Source organism: Eschrichtius robustus, chromosome 7 (genome assembly GCF_028021215.1).
Source record: "Eschrichtius robustus isolate mEscRob2 chromosome 7, mEscRob2.pri, whole genome shotgun sequence".
Classification (NCBI taxonomy): domain Eukaryota; kingdom Metazoa; phylum Chordata; class Mammalia; order Artiodactyla; family Eschrichtiidae; genus Eschrichtius; species Eschrichtius robustus.
This window is the reverse complement of record NC_090830.1, coordinates 122,970,017-122,987,482: the sequence shown is the minus strand read 5'-3', so window position 1 is coordinate 122,987,482 and position 17,466 is coordinate 122,970,017. Positions and strand designations below refer to the sequence as shown.

The 17,466-nt window shown below is 36.1% G+C and overlaps 1 protein-coding gene across 1 annotated transcript in view; it reads right to left on the bottom strand.

Moving 5' to 3' along the window:
* Positions 1–17,466, bottom strand: part of NHLRC2 (NHL repeat containing 2) — a 50,492-nt gene that overhangs the window by 5,881 nt on the left and 27,145 nt on the right. Inside the window, exons 6-10 of the mRNA XM_068548606.1 lie at positions 6,786–6,885; positions 3,398–3,629; positions 2,706–2,828; positions 1,581–1,790; positions 148–367 (exon numbers count right to left, since the gene is read on the bottom strand). Coding sequence (XP_068404707.1) covers positions 148–367; positions 1,581–1,790; positions 2,706–2,828; positions 3,398–3,629; positions 6,786–6,885 — 885 coding nt within the window. The remainder of the gene's footprint in view (positions 1–147; positions 368–1,580; positions 1,791–2,705; positions 2,829–3,397; positions 3,630–6,785; positions 6,886–17,466) is intronic.

The window sequence follows — 17,466 nt, the reverse complement described above, 5'->3', positions numbered from 1 at the left end:
TGGGGTTCGATCTGGATCTTTCTGTTCTACAAGGCCTTCCTCAAATCCTGCCCAACTGTAGAGAAAACATATCACAAATGAGAAAAATTACTAGATCAAATGTCAAGAATTTATGAAATATTTGCATTTGCAAGATTATTGTCATACCTTCAGCTGATAGAAACCAGCAACTGGGTGCTCCTTCAGTTAGCTTTGTTCCTGATGGGAGGTCTAATCTTAGCTTGAACTGAAGAGTTTGCCCTGGAGATGCAGCCACTGGGGAAAGTCTAATGCCCGGAGCAGATTTAGGTAGTCTGGGTAAGGTCTTCTGTTTTTCTGCTAGGAATGGGCCGTCCACCGTAGCACTTTCAGATCTGAAGACTGGGAGCTAGAAAACAAGAAAATCTGTTTTTTAAAGCACAAGTACTTTATAGTATTATAGACTGACAGAGCTTATTTTCAGACTTCAGTACAAACATGAGATTCTGTGTCAAGGAAACTTAATTGCCTTTCTCTTCTGAATCAGAATGTGTTTACTTAAATTTCCTCATGATTATTTTGTAGGTTCAGAAAAATATTTCATCCTGGCCAAAAAATTGCCAACATTTATGAATGAAACTGAATTAAATTAACTGTCCAATATGTTTATAGATAGCAGGAAATTATCAATTTAAATGTAGTGGATATAATATACGCCCTCTTATAATTTTCATTGCCAACTATAAGATGTCATTCATCTTATATCAGAGATCTATGTCAAGAGAAATGACACTTATGATGGGAATCTGTGTTTTTATTTTAAAACACATCTTGGAAATTCCTAGAATTTTAGAAAAAGAACTCTTGCATTTTTCCAGGCAAATGTGATAATATAAAGGGGTAACTTGTATTAGAGTCCATGTCCATATCTTTAAAATTAGAACTTACTTAAGTTTCTTCCAATCTTATTTTTAAGTCTTGAGAAATGTGGCTCCTAGAGCTTCCTTTAAAGATTATTTGGTAATGGATTCACCATAGGAAACAAAGATTACCCATTAGTCAGAGGATCATTAAAAAAAAAAACACCCAAGATTAAACAACCCAACCCACATAGTTTGTATGTGTAGTGTGTCAGTATGTCCATACATTTAAAAACAGATCTGAGTCCTTTTTTTTTTTTTTTTTTTTCCTTTTCTGAAAGTTCATCAAATTCTCTCCAACTGATCAGCTCTGTGCTTTGTGACCACCTAGAGGTGTGGGATAGGGAGGACGGGAGGGAGGGAGATGCAAGAGGGAAGAGATATGGGAACAAATGTATATGTATAACTGATTCACTTTGTTATAAAGTAGAAACTAACACACCACTGTAAAGCAATTATACTCCAATAAAGATGCTAAAAAAAAAATTCCAACTTCTAGAATCTTTCTCAAACACTCTTGGCACAAATGGAATTTTTATTTTAAAAATAACAGGATATCCTTGGAATAGGCACCCACTCACTACTCTACCCACATGTTTCACTTTCACCACTAGAGATGGCCTAACCAAAAGTGCCTCTGTTGTTGCTAAGGATCTCAGAATCTTTCTTAAAATGATGCCCTTTAACTTAAAGATTACTTACCACAGAAACTGTTTTTGTTTCTAAATCCATCACTTTAATTTGATGGTTATTGGTGTCTGCCACATATAATAACTGACCATTCCCTCCAATACACAAGCCTCCTGGTTCATTAAAAGTTGAGTTGGTAAAACTGGAACCGATAACATTACTTGCATCTCCAGTTCCCGCTAATGTTGTACAGTTTTTTGTTTTTGGATCCACAACTTTAATCTAAGAAGACAGAACAAAAATTTATATATCTGAAGCTCAAATGCACATTTGTGGTATGGAAAAGTATCATATTAAGCAAGCCAGAGAATTGCTGATTGACATCAGTATTCTTAATAAATCTCAGAAAAAGAAGAGACATTTCCATATTTTCTTGAAAAGCCAAACATTCAAATTACAGTCTAAGGGGAGATATTTCATTCTGAGAGCTAAACACTATAAAATCCCCAGTTACATCCTGTCTTCTAGAAGCAATCTTTGATAAAATTATTTATGGAATTAAAAAAAAATTTTTAATGTTCTTTTCCCTCACAATGGGACAGAGTTGAACTGACTTTCTTCTCATGAATATCTAACATTGGCTGAGGATTTGGCTACTTACGTTAAACTTAATGATTCCTCACTGTGTTTCAATTACATTAAATTCAGTCTCTCATCACAAAAATATTAACATTTGGGATCCACTGATTTTATAAAAAGGAAAAATGCACAGTAAAAATGCAGTAGAGACAAAAAAAATGGAAATGCTGATGAAAACGGAATTATTTGCTAACAGGCGTGGCAACTATGCAAAGGCTCAAAAATGTTCATTTGTTAGTTGACATGTTAATTTCCCTGCTACCTGCCTTCTCCTCATTTACTCAACATGTTACTAAGCAGCTTTAATGGCTTGCAATTCACAATTTTTGGCTACAGTCATTGGGAGTTTGTTCAGTCCTCTCCCCCCAGCTCAGAGTACCATCACATCCTCTCTGCAAGAAAGGACCAAGAAAAGAACAGAAAGGCTTATGTACAGTTGTCCAAAACTGTCATTCCTCGCTATATTTTAGTGGCAATTGTAGAAGGCTCACAGATCTTTCAGCATTTTAAATACCACAAGTGAAAAGCAGGGTATTATATAATTCTTTCAAGACTCACCTTGTGATTGTAAGAGTCTGCCACATAAAGTAAATTCCTTTTCTTGTCCCAAGTTACTCCAAGTGGGTGTTGAAGCTTTGCATTGATTCCTAATCCATCAACATCACCAAAAGCAAATAAATTCTTTTTTTTTTTTAAAAAAAAGAAAGAAACAGCATGTATTAAAATTTTTTACAGTGCTTTGTTAAGGTATAAAGTGAAAATTAAGATAGCTGTACATGCTACTTAAAGGGGAAAAAGTCTGATTTCATATAAATAGGGTTGGGCATTTGAATGAAATTAGAAAAAAATGATCTAATTCTAACTTGAATTAATTTGTGGTGCTTAGGAATTTTATTCACAAAAATCACATATCTGGATCAGGAATAGGTCAAGTCTACTAATCTGGTGCTCTTTCCACCCTACTGCTAAATACCTAATCTATATTTTCCCCTTGCTTGGTCATCAATATTTTATCCTTCCTTTTTCCCTGAAACTTTGACATTTACATATAATCAAGTCGAGTCATTTTATTTTCTTAGGTGGTTTTGTTACTTGTATTTCTTCGTACTCACATTTCCTTTGGTTTGACTTCCATTTTAACATGGATAAGCCAAGAACTTTCTCCTTCCTAAATTTTATTAATTCTTCACAATTCAGAAAATCACAAGCTTGTTAAAGCAGGCACACCACGTGAGAGTGCTTTTCATTACCATGGGATCTCTCTCTCCTCCCACAAGGTGCTTCACTGCTCCATCTTTCAGCGAGACGGTTCTCACTGTACTGCTCTCACTATCTGCTACAAACAGGCAGCTCCAGGGATCCTCTGAGGCCAGAGAAAGACCTGAAGGCTGGGAAAAACCTGCTTTGTGAGGATATGAGTTATTTCGATTCTCTTCATTTCCACTTCCAGCAAACCGAAGGCAGGTTCCTTTTTTTAACTCACTAAAAAAGACAAATTCATAGGTGAAGTCAACATTGTTATACTGTGTCCAATTTCATTAAACAAATGAATGTAAATGATGAAATCAATGGTGACAGCATTATATACAAAAAAAAAAAAAAAAATCCAGTGATCTTGGCCTAAATTGTGCAAATCACCTTTCACTGTCGTTTCTAATCATTAACGTATTGATCCACTGTGTAGGGACCTACCTTTCTACCTTTTTTAATTTTTGACATACACAAAAGTGAAACCATTCTCAATGGCAAGACAGGAAATCACTGCCAAATTTAGAAATATAAGAATAAAGATCATATCATTGATGGGATAGTTTTTTTTTTCTTCCTCCAAGTGATCAGAGATAGGTACAGCTAGATCCCACCTTTACTTCCTGACCTCTTAGCTTCATGCAACATTAGGTTCTGAAAGGGAATTAAAAAGATCTAGGTAATCTTTTCTAGCTCTTGATAGTTCAAAGCTTAAATTTTCATTAAAAACGTTTTATTTTTCTTGTATATAAGTGGAGGCTAGGAAAAAGAATTAAAAGAATAATTAGTGAAAGATAGCCAGGTACTCATTTTAAGAAAATAATATAAGATGATTACACTGCTTTAACTAATCAATTGTACAAATCCATTTCTTATATACACTAGGGAAATTTCCATTTAAAGGACTATCGTAATGATTCCTTTTGTAATGCAGAGAAAGTTTTATACCTTGGTTTCTAAGTTTATGTCAGAGGAACTGTAAGGAAGACATGGTAATGTCCTGGGTTGAGGGAAGGGAAGAAGCTGACTTCAGATGCAAAATAATGAGAGACTATATGTATATCATTTCCTAATAGGGCACAACATGCAAAAGTCTAAAATGACCATCATATCATTTACTGGTTGATATGATCCCAATGCTAACTTAGGTAGGGAGCTGGGAGTGGAGGCAAAGGGATACAAAATGTATAAATACAGCCAATTATTCAAGGAACTCGTAAAGATAACCTACTCAGAGAAATACATGTAATAACGAATATGCCGAACAAATAAAGGAGTTACAACAATTTTAAAAAGGAGTTCCCTTAATTAAAGGTAGAAAGAGTGGGGAGAAACGGTAACTTCTAAAAGCTCAGGAGTTATTACCACTTGAAGATCAGTAACAAAGATAAAGCGTCCTTAAAATTATAATACAGGTCAATGTGATCCAAATGGACACTTTACTATTGCGAACAAGTGACAACTCTACTTATGTGGAAATTTAGTCCACTCTTGACCATCTAGGTCCAAAACAGCCATCGCTTACAAGAGCATATTCTGGTCATCTCTGCTACTCCTTTTTTCCTCATCTTATATGTTATTGGTCCCGTCACTGTTTGGGCGACTATCATCTCTGGCCTGGATAACAGCAATAGCCCCCTCACTGTGTCTCTGTCTCTAGTACTGTCACACGCCAAATGCTGCCAGTGTTCTTTCAAAAACACAAATCTTATGTCACTTCCCAGCTTAAAACTTTCTATAAAGGTATGCGGAATAACTTTCAAATCTCTAAAAAAGACTCACAAGGCACTTCATGATCTGGCTGCTACTGACATCACTAGGGTCATTTCTTGCCTGGAGAACCTCTACTCTTCCGAACTCCTTCCTACTCTCTATCAGGTTTTAGTTTAGTACCATCTTCCAGGAAGCCTTCCTTGATACCTCAGATCTTATTTATATCAGGTGTTCCTCTTATTTATGTAAGGGACAACTTCAATTTAAAGGACTACTGCAGTGATTCCTTTTGCACACAGCACCTGTACTTCCCAACTATTTTTTGTTTGTTTGCTGATCTGATTCTTCCTCTGAAAACCCACTGAGGAGACAGTAACCACATCTTTTCATTTTATTCTTAATATAGTAAACATATCATTTCATCCCTACTGCCAAGCATAGTGCCCAGTTTGCTTAATATTTGTTAGATGAATGATTAAATGTTGCAAAACATCATACAAAGCAACACACACATATACACTCTTTAGAATATCTGATATTTTGGATTATCTATATAACTGCCCCTTTCTACTGATAAAAGTAACTGAGGTGACTGGCACTTACTTTCTAGGGTGGTTTGACAGTCTTTATGGTCTATGACTTTCATTCATTTATTTCTTCTGCAGACCCTTACTGAGCTCCTATCGTGTCAGATACTGTGCTAGGTACAGGGGACACAAAAGTGAATGAGAAAGAGTCCTTTCCTTTAAGCAGCAGTCTACTAGGAGAAAACAGTTATGTAAACAAGTGCAACCAAAAACAGAAGGTGAGAGAGAGAGGGGTGAGAGGGAGGGAGAAGAGAGGAAGGGAGAGATGGGAGGGGAGGGCGGGGAAGGGAGGGAAAGAGAAAGGCTGGGGTGTTAGGGAGAACAGGAAAGGCTCTATAGAAAAAATACAAGAAAATCTGTAGAGACACTACTTTTCCATCTTTATATCCCTAACAGCGGCAGCAACGCTACCAACATTTACCGTACATGCCAGGCACTAGGCTGAGCTCTTCACACACATTAATTCTCAACACAAGCCTATTGAGGTAGATATAAATAAGGAAACTGAGGCTTAGAAAGTTAAAGTGACTCTCCTAAGCTCATGTAGATACTAAGTGGCAAAGCCAGGACTCAATCTCAGGCCTGACTACAAAACCTGAGCTATTAACTACCCTGCTATGCAGTCTTCAAATATCTGAATGAATGATCAGGGATATTAGAAATATGCGTTAAAATAAAAGATGTTTCCAGTTCTCCTTGTAGATGCTCGGTGGGACCGCTCTTCCCAAGCTCCCCAAAGTTGGGTGTGGTCACGAGCCTTACTTGGGCTGATGAAAGGTGAGTAGAAGTGATGTGTGTCACTTCTGAGGAGAAGTTTTCAGAGCCATTGAGCAACTCACCACCTCCGTCTCTCTCTGCCAGGACAGCTGGCAGAGCTCCGGACGGTGGCTGCTGCATCAGCCTGGCGGGCAGGGTACTGCTCCCCCAGCAAATAATCCTCGTCCTAAGCCACCCAGGACCTGGGCCGCTGCTTATGGTAGCGCAGCCCAGCACATCCTGACTAGTACAGTGAGAGCGACGAGGATGGAGACTTCGGGAAGAGGAATTGTGTGAACGCCACGTGTACCCAAAGAGAGATGTTACCACTTACTTTTTCTTTGGTAATCTGCCACAGTCCAACAGGAATGCCCATATCTGATGAGTCCCTGCCATGGCTATCCACAGAATGTCATCTCTTTGGACCTCTGAACCTTTATGAAAATAAACAGTAATTACTATATATATATATCTGGTTAATACAAATATTCCCAATCTTTCAGAAATTTAAATTAAGGGAAGACAGTAGTATGTTTATAAATCATGATAGACGAAAGTAAAAATATTTGCCATGTTTTAAGTCGTTTTGGAAATTTTTCCATTTTCCTCATGAAAAGTTTACTTCTTTAGACTTATAAATTTACATTCATAGAAATCCAAAGTATTCTTAATAGCAAAGTGTCCCTCTGCATCTCTGGGCACAATGTTTTTAAACATCTGATTTCTTATTTTATGTGACAGAAGAAATGGGTTGACACACACTCTCCAAAGAAACTCTGGCACTCAAGTACCTAAATTACATGCTTTAGGAATATAGGAATAGTTCTTTGAACAATTTCTCATGCAAGGACTGTATCTTGTAATAGTTTAAGAAATGTATATTTCTACCCCAGTATTAGCTTTTAGACTTAGACTCACATCACTGCTGCTCTTTAAAAATCTACTGTTTAATTGTTGTGAACCTTTTTCAAAAAGATATGGTTGACATGTAATAAACCTAAGAGTATAATATATTACAATATAGCTGTTTTCTAAAATTAATAAATAATTTTCTGTTTTTTAAGACTGATATTACAACTTATTACAATGTGACAAGGCTCTGTTTCTTAAATTAATTCTATTTTTAAAATATTAAGCTGTATTCTGAAGCTACTTTTACATGTAGTTGAGACATTTTCACTAAAATAATTTGGTCAGACATATGCTAAAATAAATATCTTGGAAATGCTATTTTATTTGTACTTTCTTTAACTTCAAGTAGTTGTGTCCAGAAGGAATTTTTCTTCCTTAACTTGAATTGCTTTCAAATGTCTTTTAATTTAACAAAATTAAATTTTGTTAATTTAAATTTTGTTTAACAAAAATAATGTTGATGGTCAATAAACTGTGGTTGCTATGTGCCAAGCACTTTACAGAGATTATCACTTAAATCTTCTCAAAAGGCCCTTCTTACAGGCCCTTTACAAAAGAAACTGAGGCTTAAGACAGGTTAGCTAACTTGCCAGGATCACAGAGCTAGTAAATGAAGGAACTGGAATCTGAACCCAGAAAGTCCAACAAGACTTTAACATGCTGCCTCTTTCGCTGTGTTAACTGCTATCACATGAAATCTAAAGGAAAGTAGTTTATTTCCATTTAATTTTTCATAGTCAAATATTTTTAATAAACATAAATTATATTATAAGTGACAGTGGCATCCATATATTCTGGGGACTCAGTCTCTGCTTAATCACTTTAGAACTAGATCAAAAGCTTTTCATTATTATATTCTTTTATTTTGTTTTGCCCCTGCCATGTGAAGACAAAGGTTGAAGGTGACCGTCTGTAAGCCAGAAGAGAGCTCTCACCAGAAACCAATCATGCTGGCACCTTGACCTTGGACTTCTAGCCTCCAGAACTGTGAGAAAATAAAATTCTGTTGTTTAAGCCACCCAGTCTGTGGCATTTTGTTATGGCAGCCCGAACTAAGACATTCCCCCTGAGAATAGAAATGAGACAAGGAGATCTGCTATCAACACTTATTTAGCATCATATGAAGGTCCTAATTCATACAAGAAAAAGAAGCAAAAAGCATAAAGATTGGAAATAAAACTATAATCATTAGAAGATGACATGGGTTTAAAGCCTCTCTACTTTGCCAAGGAAGAGCTGTGTTGGTATATACAGGAGTGAAAGACCAAATCAGGTCTCCATTATCTACTTCTCCAAACAGGCCAGGCTAGTTCAACTACGGTCTACCTATGAGGCCAAAGATTCATCGTAATATTAGTGTGAGCATCTGTTTGGTCTTGGCCTCTGTGTACTTATTTCCTTTAGAAGCTGGAGGTATGAGAAATAGTGTAGAAGCAGAGGCTGTGTCAGGTCGGGATTCAGGAGTTTATGATTCTACATACCAGTTGATGAGGATGATAATGATGACAGGGGACATGGTGGTGAAAATGAAAACCATTCAGAACATTTCCTGTTTAAGGCACTGAGCTAATAATCACTTTATATGGATTATTTCCTTTAACAACATTAGCAAGTCTAATTATTATCATCTCCATTTTATAAAGAAATTGAAATTCAAAGGGGTTAAATAATTTGTTGGTATTCACACAGCTAAACCTGGAAGAATAATCCATTAGTGAGTCCAATTCCAGATTATTAGTGTTCTGATCAGAATGAAGGAACAACAGAAGTGAGCCTGTGCTCTTCTGGCCAATACTCTGCTTGGCCCATTCTCTTTTCCCTCCCTTCCACCCCTGCCCCATGGACTTAGCTTTGGATTCAATTACCCAAGTGCATTTTAATGTGTGATCAGAAATTGAGATCTGATCAAATGTAACCAAGGCTTTATACTCCAGTATTTGTGGCTAGGTCACTCCTTCTGCCCTTCTCTTCTTGTAGCCTCTGGAATAGCCTGTGGCCAAATAATCTCAAGTATTTTTTCCAGTCCCTTGCCTTTCCATTTCCGGTTTGGTTCAGCTTATCAACATCTCCTTGAGATTTTTATAATGAGAATCTTATAGCAAACAACAATAACAACAGACACTTATATAGTACTTTCTATGTGCCAGGCACTGTTCTGGGTGCTTTCCATATATTAATTCTCATAATTCTCACAATAAGCATTTGAGGTAGATATTATTAGTATCTCCCATTTAGATGAGGAAACTGAGGCATCAAGAGGCTGAGTAACTTGTCCAAAGTCACACAACTACTAAGATGTGAAACTAATTAGAACCCAAGTGGTCTGGCCCCAGAGTCCAGGCTCATCACTTCCTTGCTAAACTGCCACTCAAGAAGTTTTTACCCTGCCTAACCATTTCACTGAGGGCTGAAGAGTTTGTTCTTGCAAATAAAATGGGAGTTAAAAAAAATGGGGGGGGTGTAGTCTGGCATTTATAATGTCTTTCAAACTAATAAGAATCATGTTTATACTGTTCATCCTGGATTTTTAAATCTAAAGTATATAGTTGTGGGACTTCTCTGGTGGTGCAGTGGTTAAGAATCCTCCTGCCAATGCAGGGGACATGGGTTCGATCCCTAGTCTGGGAAGATCCCACATGCCATGGAGCAACTAAGCCTGTGCACCACAACTACTGAGCCTGCGCTCTAGAACCCGCGTGCCACAACTACGGAAGCCTGTGTGCCTAGAGCCTGTGCTCTGCAACAAGAGAAGCCACCACAATGAGAAGCCCGCACACCACAACAAAGAGTAGCCCCCGCTCGCCGCAACTAGAGAAAGCCTGCGCACAGCAACGAAGACCCAACGCAACCAAAAATAAATAAGTAAAATAAAATAAAATAAAAAATAAAATTTCCATCCTGTTGGGAAGAAGTCTCTTGACTTTCCCCTCAGCTTAAAGAAAAAAAAAAGTATATAGTTGTATCACCAAGTATGGGTATTAGTTCCTTCTAACAAGAATGTGGCAATCATGAACATTTCAACCTTAAATTAAGAGTGCACTTGGGACTTCCCTCGTGGCGCAGTGGTTAAGAATCCGCCTGCCAGTGCAGGGGACACGGGTTCGATCCCAGGTTCAGGAAGATCCCACATGCTGTGGAGCAACTAAGCCCGTGAGCCACAACTAATGAAGCCCATGTGCCTAGAGCCCGTTCTCTGCAACAAGAGAAGCCACCACAATGAGAAGCCCCTGTACTGCAACAAAGAGTAGCCCCCGCTCGCCGCCAACTAGAGAAAGCCTGCATGCAGCAGAGGACCCAACGCAGCCAAAATAAATAAATAAAATAAATTTATTAAAAAAAAAAAAGTGTCCTTAGAATCACTGACTTACAGCAGTCACAAATTAAAAATAAAAAAAGGACAATGCCAATAGCTAAAAAGGTTTTGGGAGTTAAGTATTTTTAAAGGCAAAATCTCTCATAATTATCCATTATCAAGAAGGATTAGTGAAATAGTTTCAGAAAACAGGAACAAAATCAGCAAATGAAATATGAATATAAAAATTACCTGCAGTCCAGCTTTTAAAAATTCTGTGTTATTTTAAGCAACTATGACCAAAATAGATCCCACTGACTGGAACCCTCTTAATGGCATCTGTGAAATCATCCATTAGTATAAATGGTTTTTTCTGCACAGCTTCTAAATCTCCCCTGTAAAGCAAAGCCTTAATCCACCAGGAAAAAGCAACAAAGTCTGCCACTGCCAGGGCACAGGAAAAGACTAATTATAACTGGAGGAGGGGGAGAGGAAAAAAAAAAAAAACTCTCTACCTCTGGGGGAGGGGCAAGGAAATGTCTTTGGCCAAAGACCCCAGACACCAAGTAGAGATTTCCCACTGCTGGGAGAGAAGCAGGAAACGCTTCAAAACCACTCACAGATATAAGACAGAGTTTAGCTGCCAGAGAGAGAAGGAACAGAATCACTGAAAAAGCTCTAAGCTCTCCACCTCGTTTCATGGAGGCCCAGGCACACAGTGCCTCCCTAAGACTGAGGCTCACCAGAACAACAGAGAACTCTCCCTTAGCCCCAGTGCAACCTAGTACGGAAAGACAGCAGCAGTCTATCCCTCGGGGATCTGTGCTGGCTGACTGAAAGCTGACGGTGGAGTACTAACACTAAGAAAAAGTCTCTAGCATCTAGCCCCCCAGGCTTAGGCAACAGCCCACTGCTAGAGGGCTGTGAAAGCTATGGTGATTTGACAGAACTCACAGCAATAATAAAATCCAGATCCAGGCCAGCTTCTGACTAAATTGACTCGACCTCCCATATTAATGACAAATACTATTGATCTCAGCCTCTATAGTTCCACGCATGACTGGAATTTAACAAAAAATGAGAAGACGCACATAAATGTAAGCAAAACAAAATTTAAAAACAAACAAAAAAACATTTTCAAGAGACAAAGCAATCAACAGAAACAGACTCAGAGATGACCTGAAATTTAGATCTATGACATAAGACTTTGAAATCACTATGCTTACTATGGTAAAGAATCTAGAGAAAAAGATGGCCAACGTACCTAAATAGATGGGGAATTTGAGCAGATAGATGAAATCTCTAAGAAATAATAAAATGGAAATACTATTAGAAAAAGAATAATATCAGAAATGAAAAATTCCTTCAACAAGCTCATCAGTTGACTAGACACAGCTGAGGAAACAATCAATGACTCTAAAGATAAATCAACAGAAATTATGCACACTGAAACACAAAGAGAAAAAAGGGTGAAAATTTAAAAAGACCCAAAACCATAATATGTAAAAGTTGTTGAATATAATATTAGAATCTAACATATGAGTAACTGAAATCCCAGAAAGAAGAGAAAGGAGCAGAAAAACTATTTCAGAAGATAATGGTTGAGAATTTTTCCAAATAACGAAGGACATCAAGAATCCTAAGCAGGATAACTCCTAGACGTATCAATCAAACTGCTGAAAACCAAAGAGAAAATCTTGAAGGCAGCCAGAGGAAAAAACACATTTTTTATACTAAGGAACTAGGAAAAGAATTAAATCAGACTGCTTGTTTATACTATGTAAGCTATAACACAGTGGAATGACATCTTTAAAATATCAAAGAAAAAAAAAAAGCCAATCCAGACTTATTTATGGAGTAAGAATAGCTTTCAAAAATGAATGCTACTTTTTCAGACCCTCCCCCTCCAAAGAAAGGGCCAAGAGAAATCATTGTTAGCAGACATGTGCTACAAGAAATGTTAAAGTTAGTTCTTCACACAAAAGCAAAATTATTCCAGCCAGACACGGGATTTTTAAGAAAACAGCAACTTTGGGAAACAGTTTGGCAGTTTCTTATAAAATTACACATACACTTATCACATGATCTAGCAATTTCATTCCTAAGCATTTGCCCAAGAGAAAATATATGTCCACATAAAAACCTGTACACAAACGTTTATAGAGGCTTTAATCATAATTGCCATAAACTAGAGACAGCTGAAATGCTTACCAACTGGTGAATTAATAAACAAATTGTGGTACAGCTGTACAATGGAATACTACTCAACAATAAAAAAGAACTACTGATACATGCAAGAACATGGATGAATTGCAAAAGATGATGGTAACTGAAAGAAACCAGACATACAAAACTATACTGAGGAACAAGAAATCATTGTTGCCAGTGGATGGAGTGGGTAGAGTGGGTGGTAGAGGGGGAGGGAGGGAGACTGAACAGAGTCATAAGAGAACTTTTTGGGGTGATGGAAATATTCTATATCTTGACTGTAGCAATGGTTATAAAGATTCTTCATAATAGAACTTACACCTATTAAGGGTAAATGTTACTTTCTGTAAATTATTACCTCATCATTTGGACTGAAAAAAAACCTTATAAACACCAAGTCAGTGTGATAATAATTATTCAGACATAAAAATACTACAACTGTTTTTATTTTGTTAAAATAAAAACACACTAGTCACATTATATAAAATTTATTCCTCAAAAAATTTTGTATCACCTGATAAGAGGATAAATGTATTTTATTTAGAGCATATTAATGGAAGTCAGAGAAGCATATTATCTAAGCTGTAGATTACCAGACAAGCATACTAAATAGTTGGATTTCAATCATTAAAGGTCAAATAAGTACAACTAAATTTCTATCTAGGGAAATGTTGATTAAAGGGGCAAGGAAGGTTACTGGGATTTGGGCACACTATCCTTTCTGTAAATGATTTTAAATCAGGTGAAGTCTGAAGCACTTAGAGACTAGCAGGGGTTCTGACCTTTACGATAAAAAAAATTCTCCGGTTATTGTCTGGCATGAGTGGAGACAGCACAGACTTGATATGCATTTTAGAAACATGGCAATGTTTCTAGTGAAAAAATGAATTTATTGGAGTTATTTTAAATTATTTTTAGTGCATTATAAAGTTTTGACCATATTGAGAGTGATAATCAAAAATGGACAGAGATGAAAATAACTTTTGTAAAGTGATTTTTTGTAAAAATCAATTTATGTGAATTATTTCCATGCTTTTATCACTGTAATGGCATAATTAGGTTAAATATTCAGGTACTATTTAAAATACAAACACACACACGTTTACATATCACATATATATTTAAAATAATCAGAGATATTTCAAGTCCCTTTCCCTAATCTCTTTTTGAAGTACGCTGTTCATTATCTGAGTCTCTTGGTGGGGTATATATTCAACTGTATATTGTCTTCGTTATCTTTCACTCTCTTTATCTGATCTATTTTCTTTCCTTTTAAGGTTTAATTTTTACTTAAATATGCATATGAATGGATAACTGTTCTACATAAAGTTTAAATAATAACTAAACATCCATGTGCACAACACCAACTCAAGAAAAGGGAAGATTATTTGAAAACTTCTGCATCCCTCTGTGAGCATATCCTCCTCCTCTTCCCAGAAGGAACTACCAGTCTAAAAATTTGTTTTTCATTATCTTCTTTGATTTAAAAATTTTACCATGTCTGAATGGATCTCTCAATGTATAGTTAGTCTTGTTTGCTACTGAACATTCTATAAAAGGTGCTTTTCCACTCAACAGATTTCCTGATACTTCTCCATGCTGTCAGGTGTAGCTGTGGTCCATTGTTTGCACTGCAGAACAGCTTAATATATGAAGATACCACAATACCTTATCTATTTTTCATGTTTTCCTTCTGATAATTCCATCCTTTCTCATATTCCTAACTATGGCAGAATTTCAGAAATATTCTATATAATTCTTAAAGTATTAAAGAATTTAAGTGCTTACAAGAACAATTTTTCTTAACCATAGTCCCCTTGAAGTTGCATTTAATCCCACATCTGCTTAAACCAGTTGTACAATTACATAATTTAAATATATTCAAACCAATTCAATATGAATGAATTGGAAGGAAGTTTTTCCTCTGAAAACAAAGTTAATACTTTGGAAAGACAATAAAGGCAAGTAGCAAAGTCAAATTATTAGTGAATAAGATGTGGAAAGACAATTGGAAAGAACAGGTTTTAAAAATTTCAGCCCTGTGTTCTTTGCAGGTGTTTTAAAAACTCATCACAGTTTAAGGAAACCAAAACAAAACATTGTGATTGGTATAAGACTGTCAGAAAAGACACACTTAAACGTCAAAAGACTGGTTTAAAAATGTACATTTTATAAATGTACATTTATAGTTCTTAACGCATTTTTAGTTTTATGATTAACAGATTCTTTTTTCCACATGGATCAATTATCATACCCAATCAGTTCAGTAAATTATTCTACTGGATTTATGTACTTCTACTTTTATTTCACAAAGTATTCAGGTAGTTACAAGGAAATAAACCCTAGTAAGATAAATAAATTTAAAATAAGAAAATTGAAGCAATAGGTAAATAGAGTAGAAAGGAAAGATGCAGCCAAGTAATATTAAAAAATGAATGTCATGTTTCCATTACACTTTGCTAGAGACAAATCTGTCTCCAAGTTTCCTAGGAATCAATATAACAATGCAAACATAATCAGTTATGATATTCAAATTATCCAGGAGCTTAAAAACAAACTTGATACTTAGAAAAAAACATAATTATCTATAACACAGAAAAATTCTCTGGTAGATAATCAGAGGTTATTTATAAGATAATAACTGAAATTAGCAGCAAACCCTTATAGTAAAAACAGTTCAGAAGTCCCATAGGACTGTGTTTTGATGAAATATACAATATGAAACATATACACATATAAATGAATGTAAGATATGTTGATGTGTTAATATATTTTTAAATGAATGACATGATATCAAAATATAGTTTAGTAAAAACAATTGTAAGGAGAGCAATTATTCTATAATCAAATTTCCCCATACTCTGACAATATGCATTAATCCAGGATTAGACTTCAGAGTGATTTAAAGCAGTGGCTCTTAAAACATTTTGGGGTAACACACCACTTTGAAACTCTGATGAGAATCTGACCAATTCCCCCAAACCTCAAATAGAATTTCTGGGAAATTTAAGTACTTCGCAAAATCTAACCATGAATGCCTTGGGTATATAACTCAAGGTTAAAAACTTTTGTAGTCATTGTGATTATAGGTCCTTCATACAGTATTTGAAAACCATTTTCTCTTAGCATTTTGAAAGGTGTTGAGCTTATTTAAGTGCATTCAAGACTACTCCTCTTGCCAAGTACCTGGAGTGAAGCTAGTTTAAACTGTAAGTTAAATGTGGAACCATACGCTTTTAATGATCTATTGAGCTAAGGTAGGATTCACTTCCTTTTCTAAAAGCTGAGCTTAATAAAGACACAAGCCTCAGCACATCACTCCAGTTGGAAGCTGAGGGAGTACTTGTCAACAGAGCCAATATTTTCCTTGGAAAGCAATTTGGGTACACTCTCAATACGAGATAAACAACCAGAAATTCCATGCCATAAAGTATGACTGAAAAATTTTTAGCCTATAAAAATATGTAAGTACTCTATTAAATAAATCCAACTTAGTAAAGCATCCGGTAAAGTACACCCTGTTTCTAAGCAATGTAAATTCTGAAATATGTAACAGACTGAATTACTGGTCTCAAGTCTTTATTCCTCTGTGGTAATAATACAACCACACCCTTGCCATTGCCTCATTGTAGGCAAAGTACATATCCCTGCCCCATAACTTTGAGCTTAGCTATGTGACTTGCTTTAATGACAGTAGGTAAGCAGATATGACATGAGCAAAGGCTTTACATGTGTGTAACTGGGCTTACTCTCCTGTGCTCCTGCCTTTTGCCAAAAGAATATACCTCAGTCAGCTACTGGCTCAAGGAAAAGGAGAAACAAATGGAGCAGATCTGGACCCAAAAAACAGTCTGGAACCAAGCCCAGGCTCAGCCTTGATCAACTGAACCGCAACCCTGTATGTAAGTGAGAAATAAAGGTTTAGGTTTCTATGAGTTTGGGGATGATTTCTTATGAAGCTTTACTGTGGCAATTACTGACAGTAAATACAGGCTGTAAGATGTAAAATATAAATATCAATAACTGAATTGCTATATGGACTATTAACTATAAATCACTGGGGGCTTACATATTAAGAGAATTGTTTTTTCCTTGAGGGAAGGTAATAACATACCAAAATAACAGTTCTCATCCACTTTGACTATTTTACTAACAGATATATTTCAGACTGTTTTTCCATCTATAAGATTATGTTCAAATAGCTCAGGTGTGTACCAAAAGCAGGGAGGCAAGACCAGTTAAGTCCTGATGGGGATGAGTATTTTTAACCCTGAAATTATTTAGAATTGCTGGCGCATGGTGATAAAAAGAAGATCGAGGTGTAATTGGTTTTCTTATTGTTTTTAAAATCTCTACATATAATATGTCCCCTTACTGATTGCTTTTGAGACACACTGCTCCCTCTACCTTCTCAACCCCTCCCCACTGTGAGCCACTAACACAACTCTTCATTGTCAGGGCACCAAATTCCAAAAATGGAATTTTCAAAACTAACTTACACAAAATACCTAAGTTACATATATTAAGTGCAGGTAGTACCAGAAGTTCATTCAGTTACTTTATAAATATTAAAAGGTTTATAAAAAGTTAATCACAGGGCTTC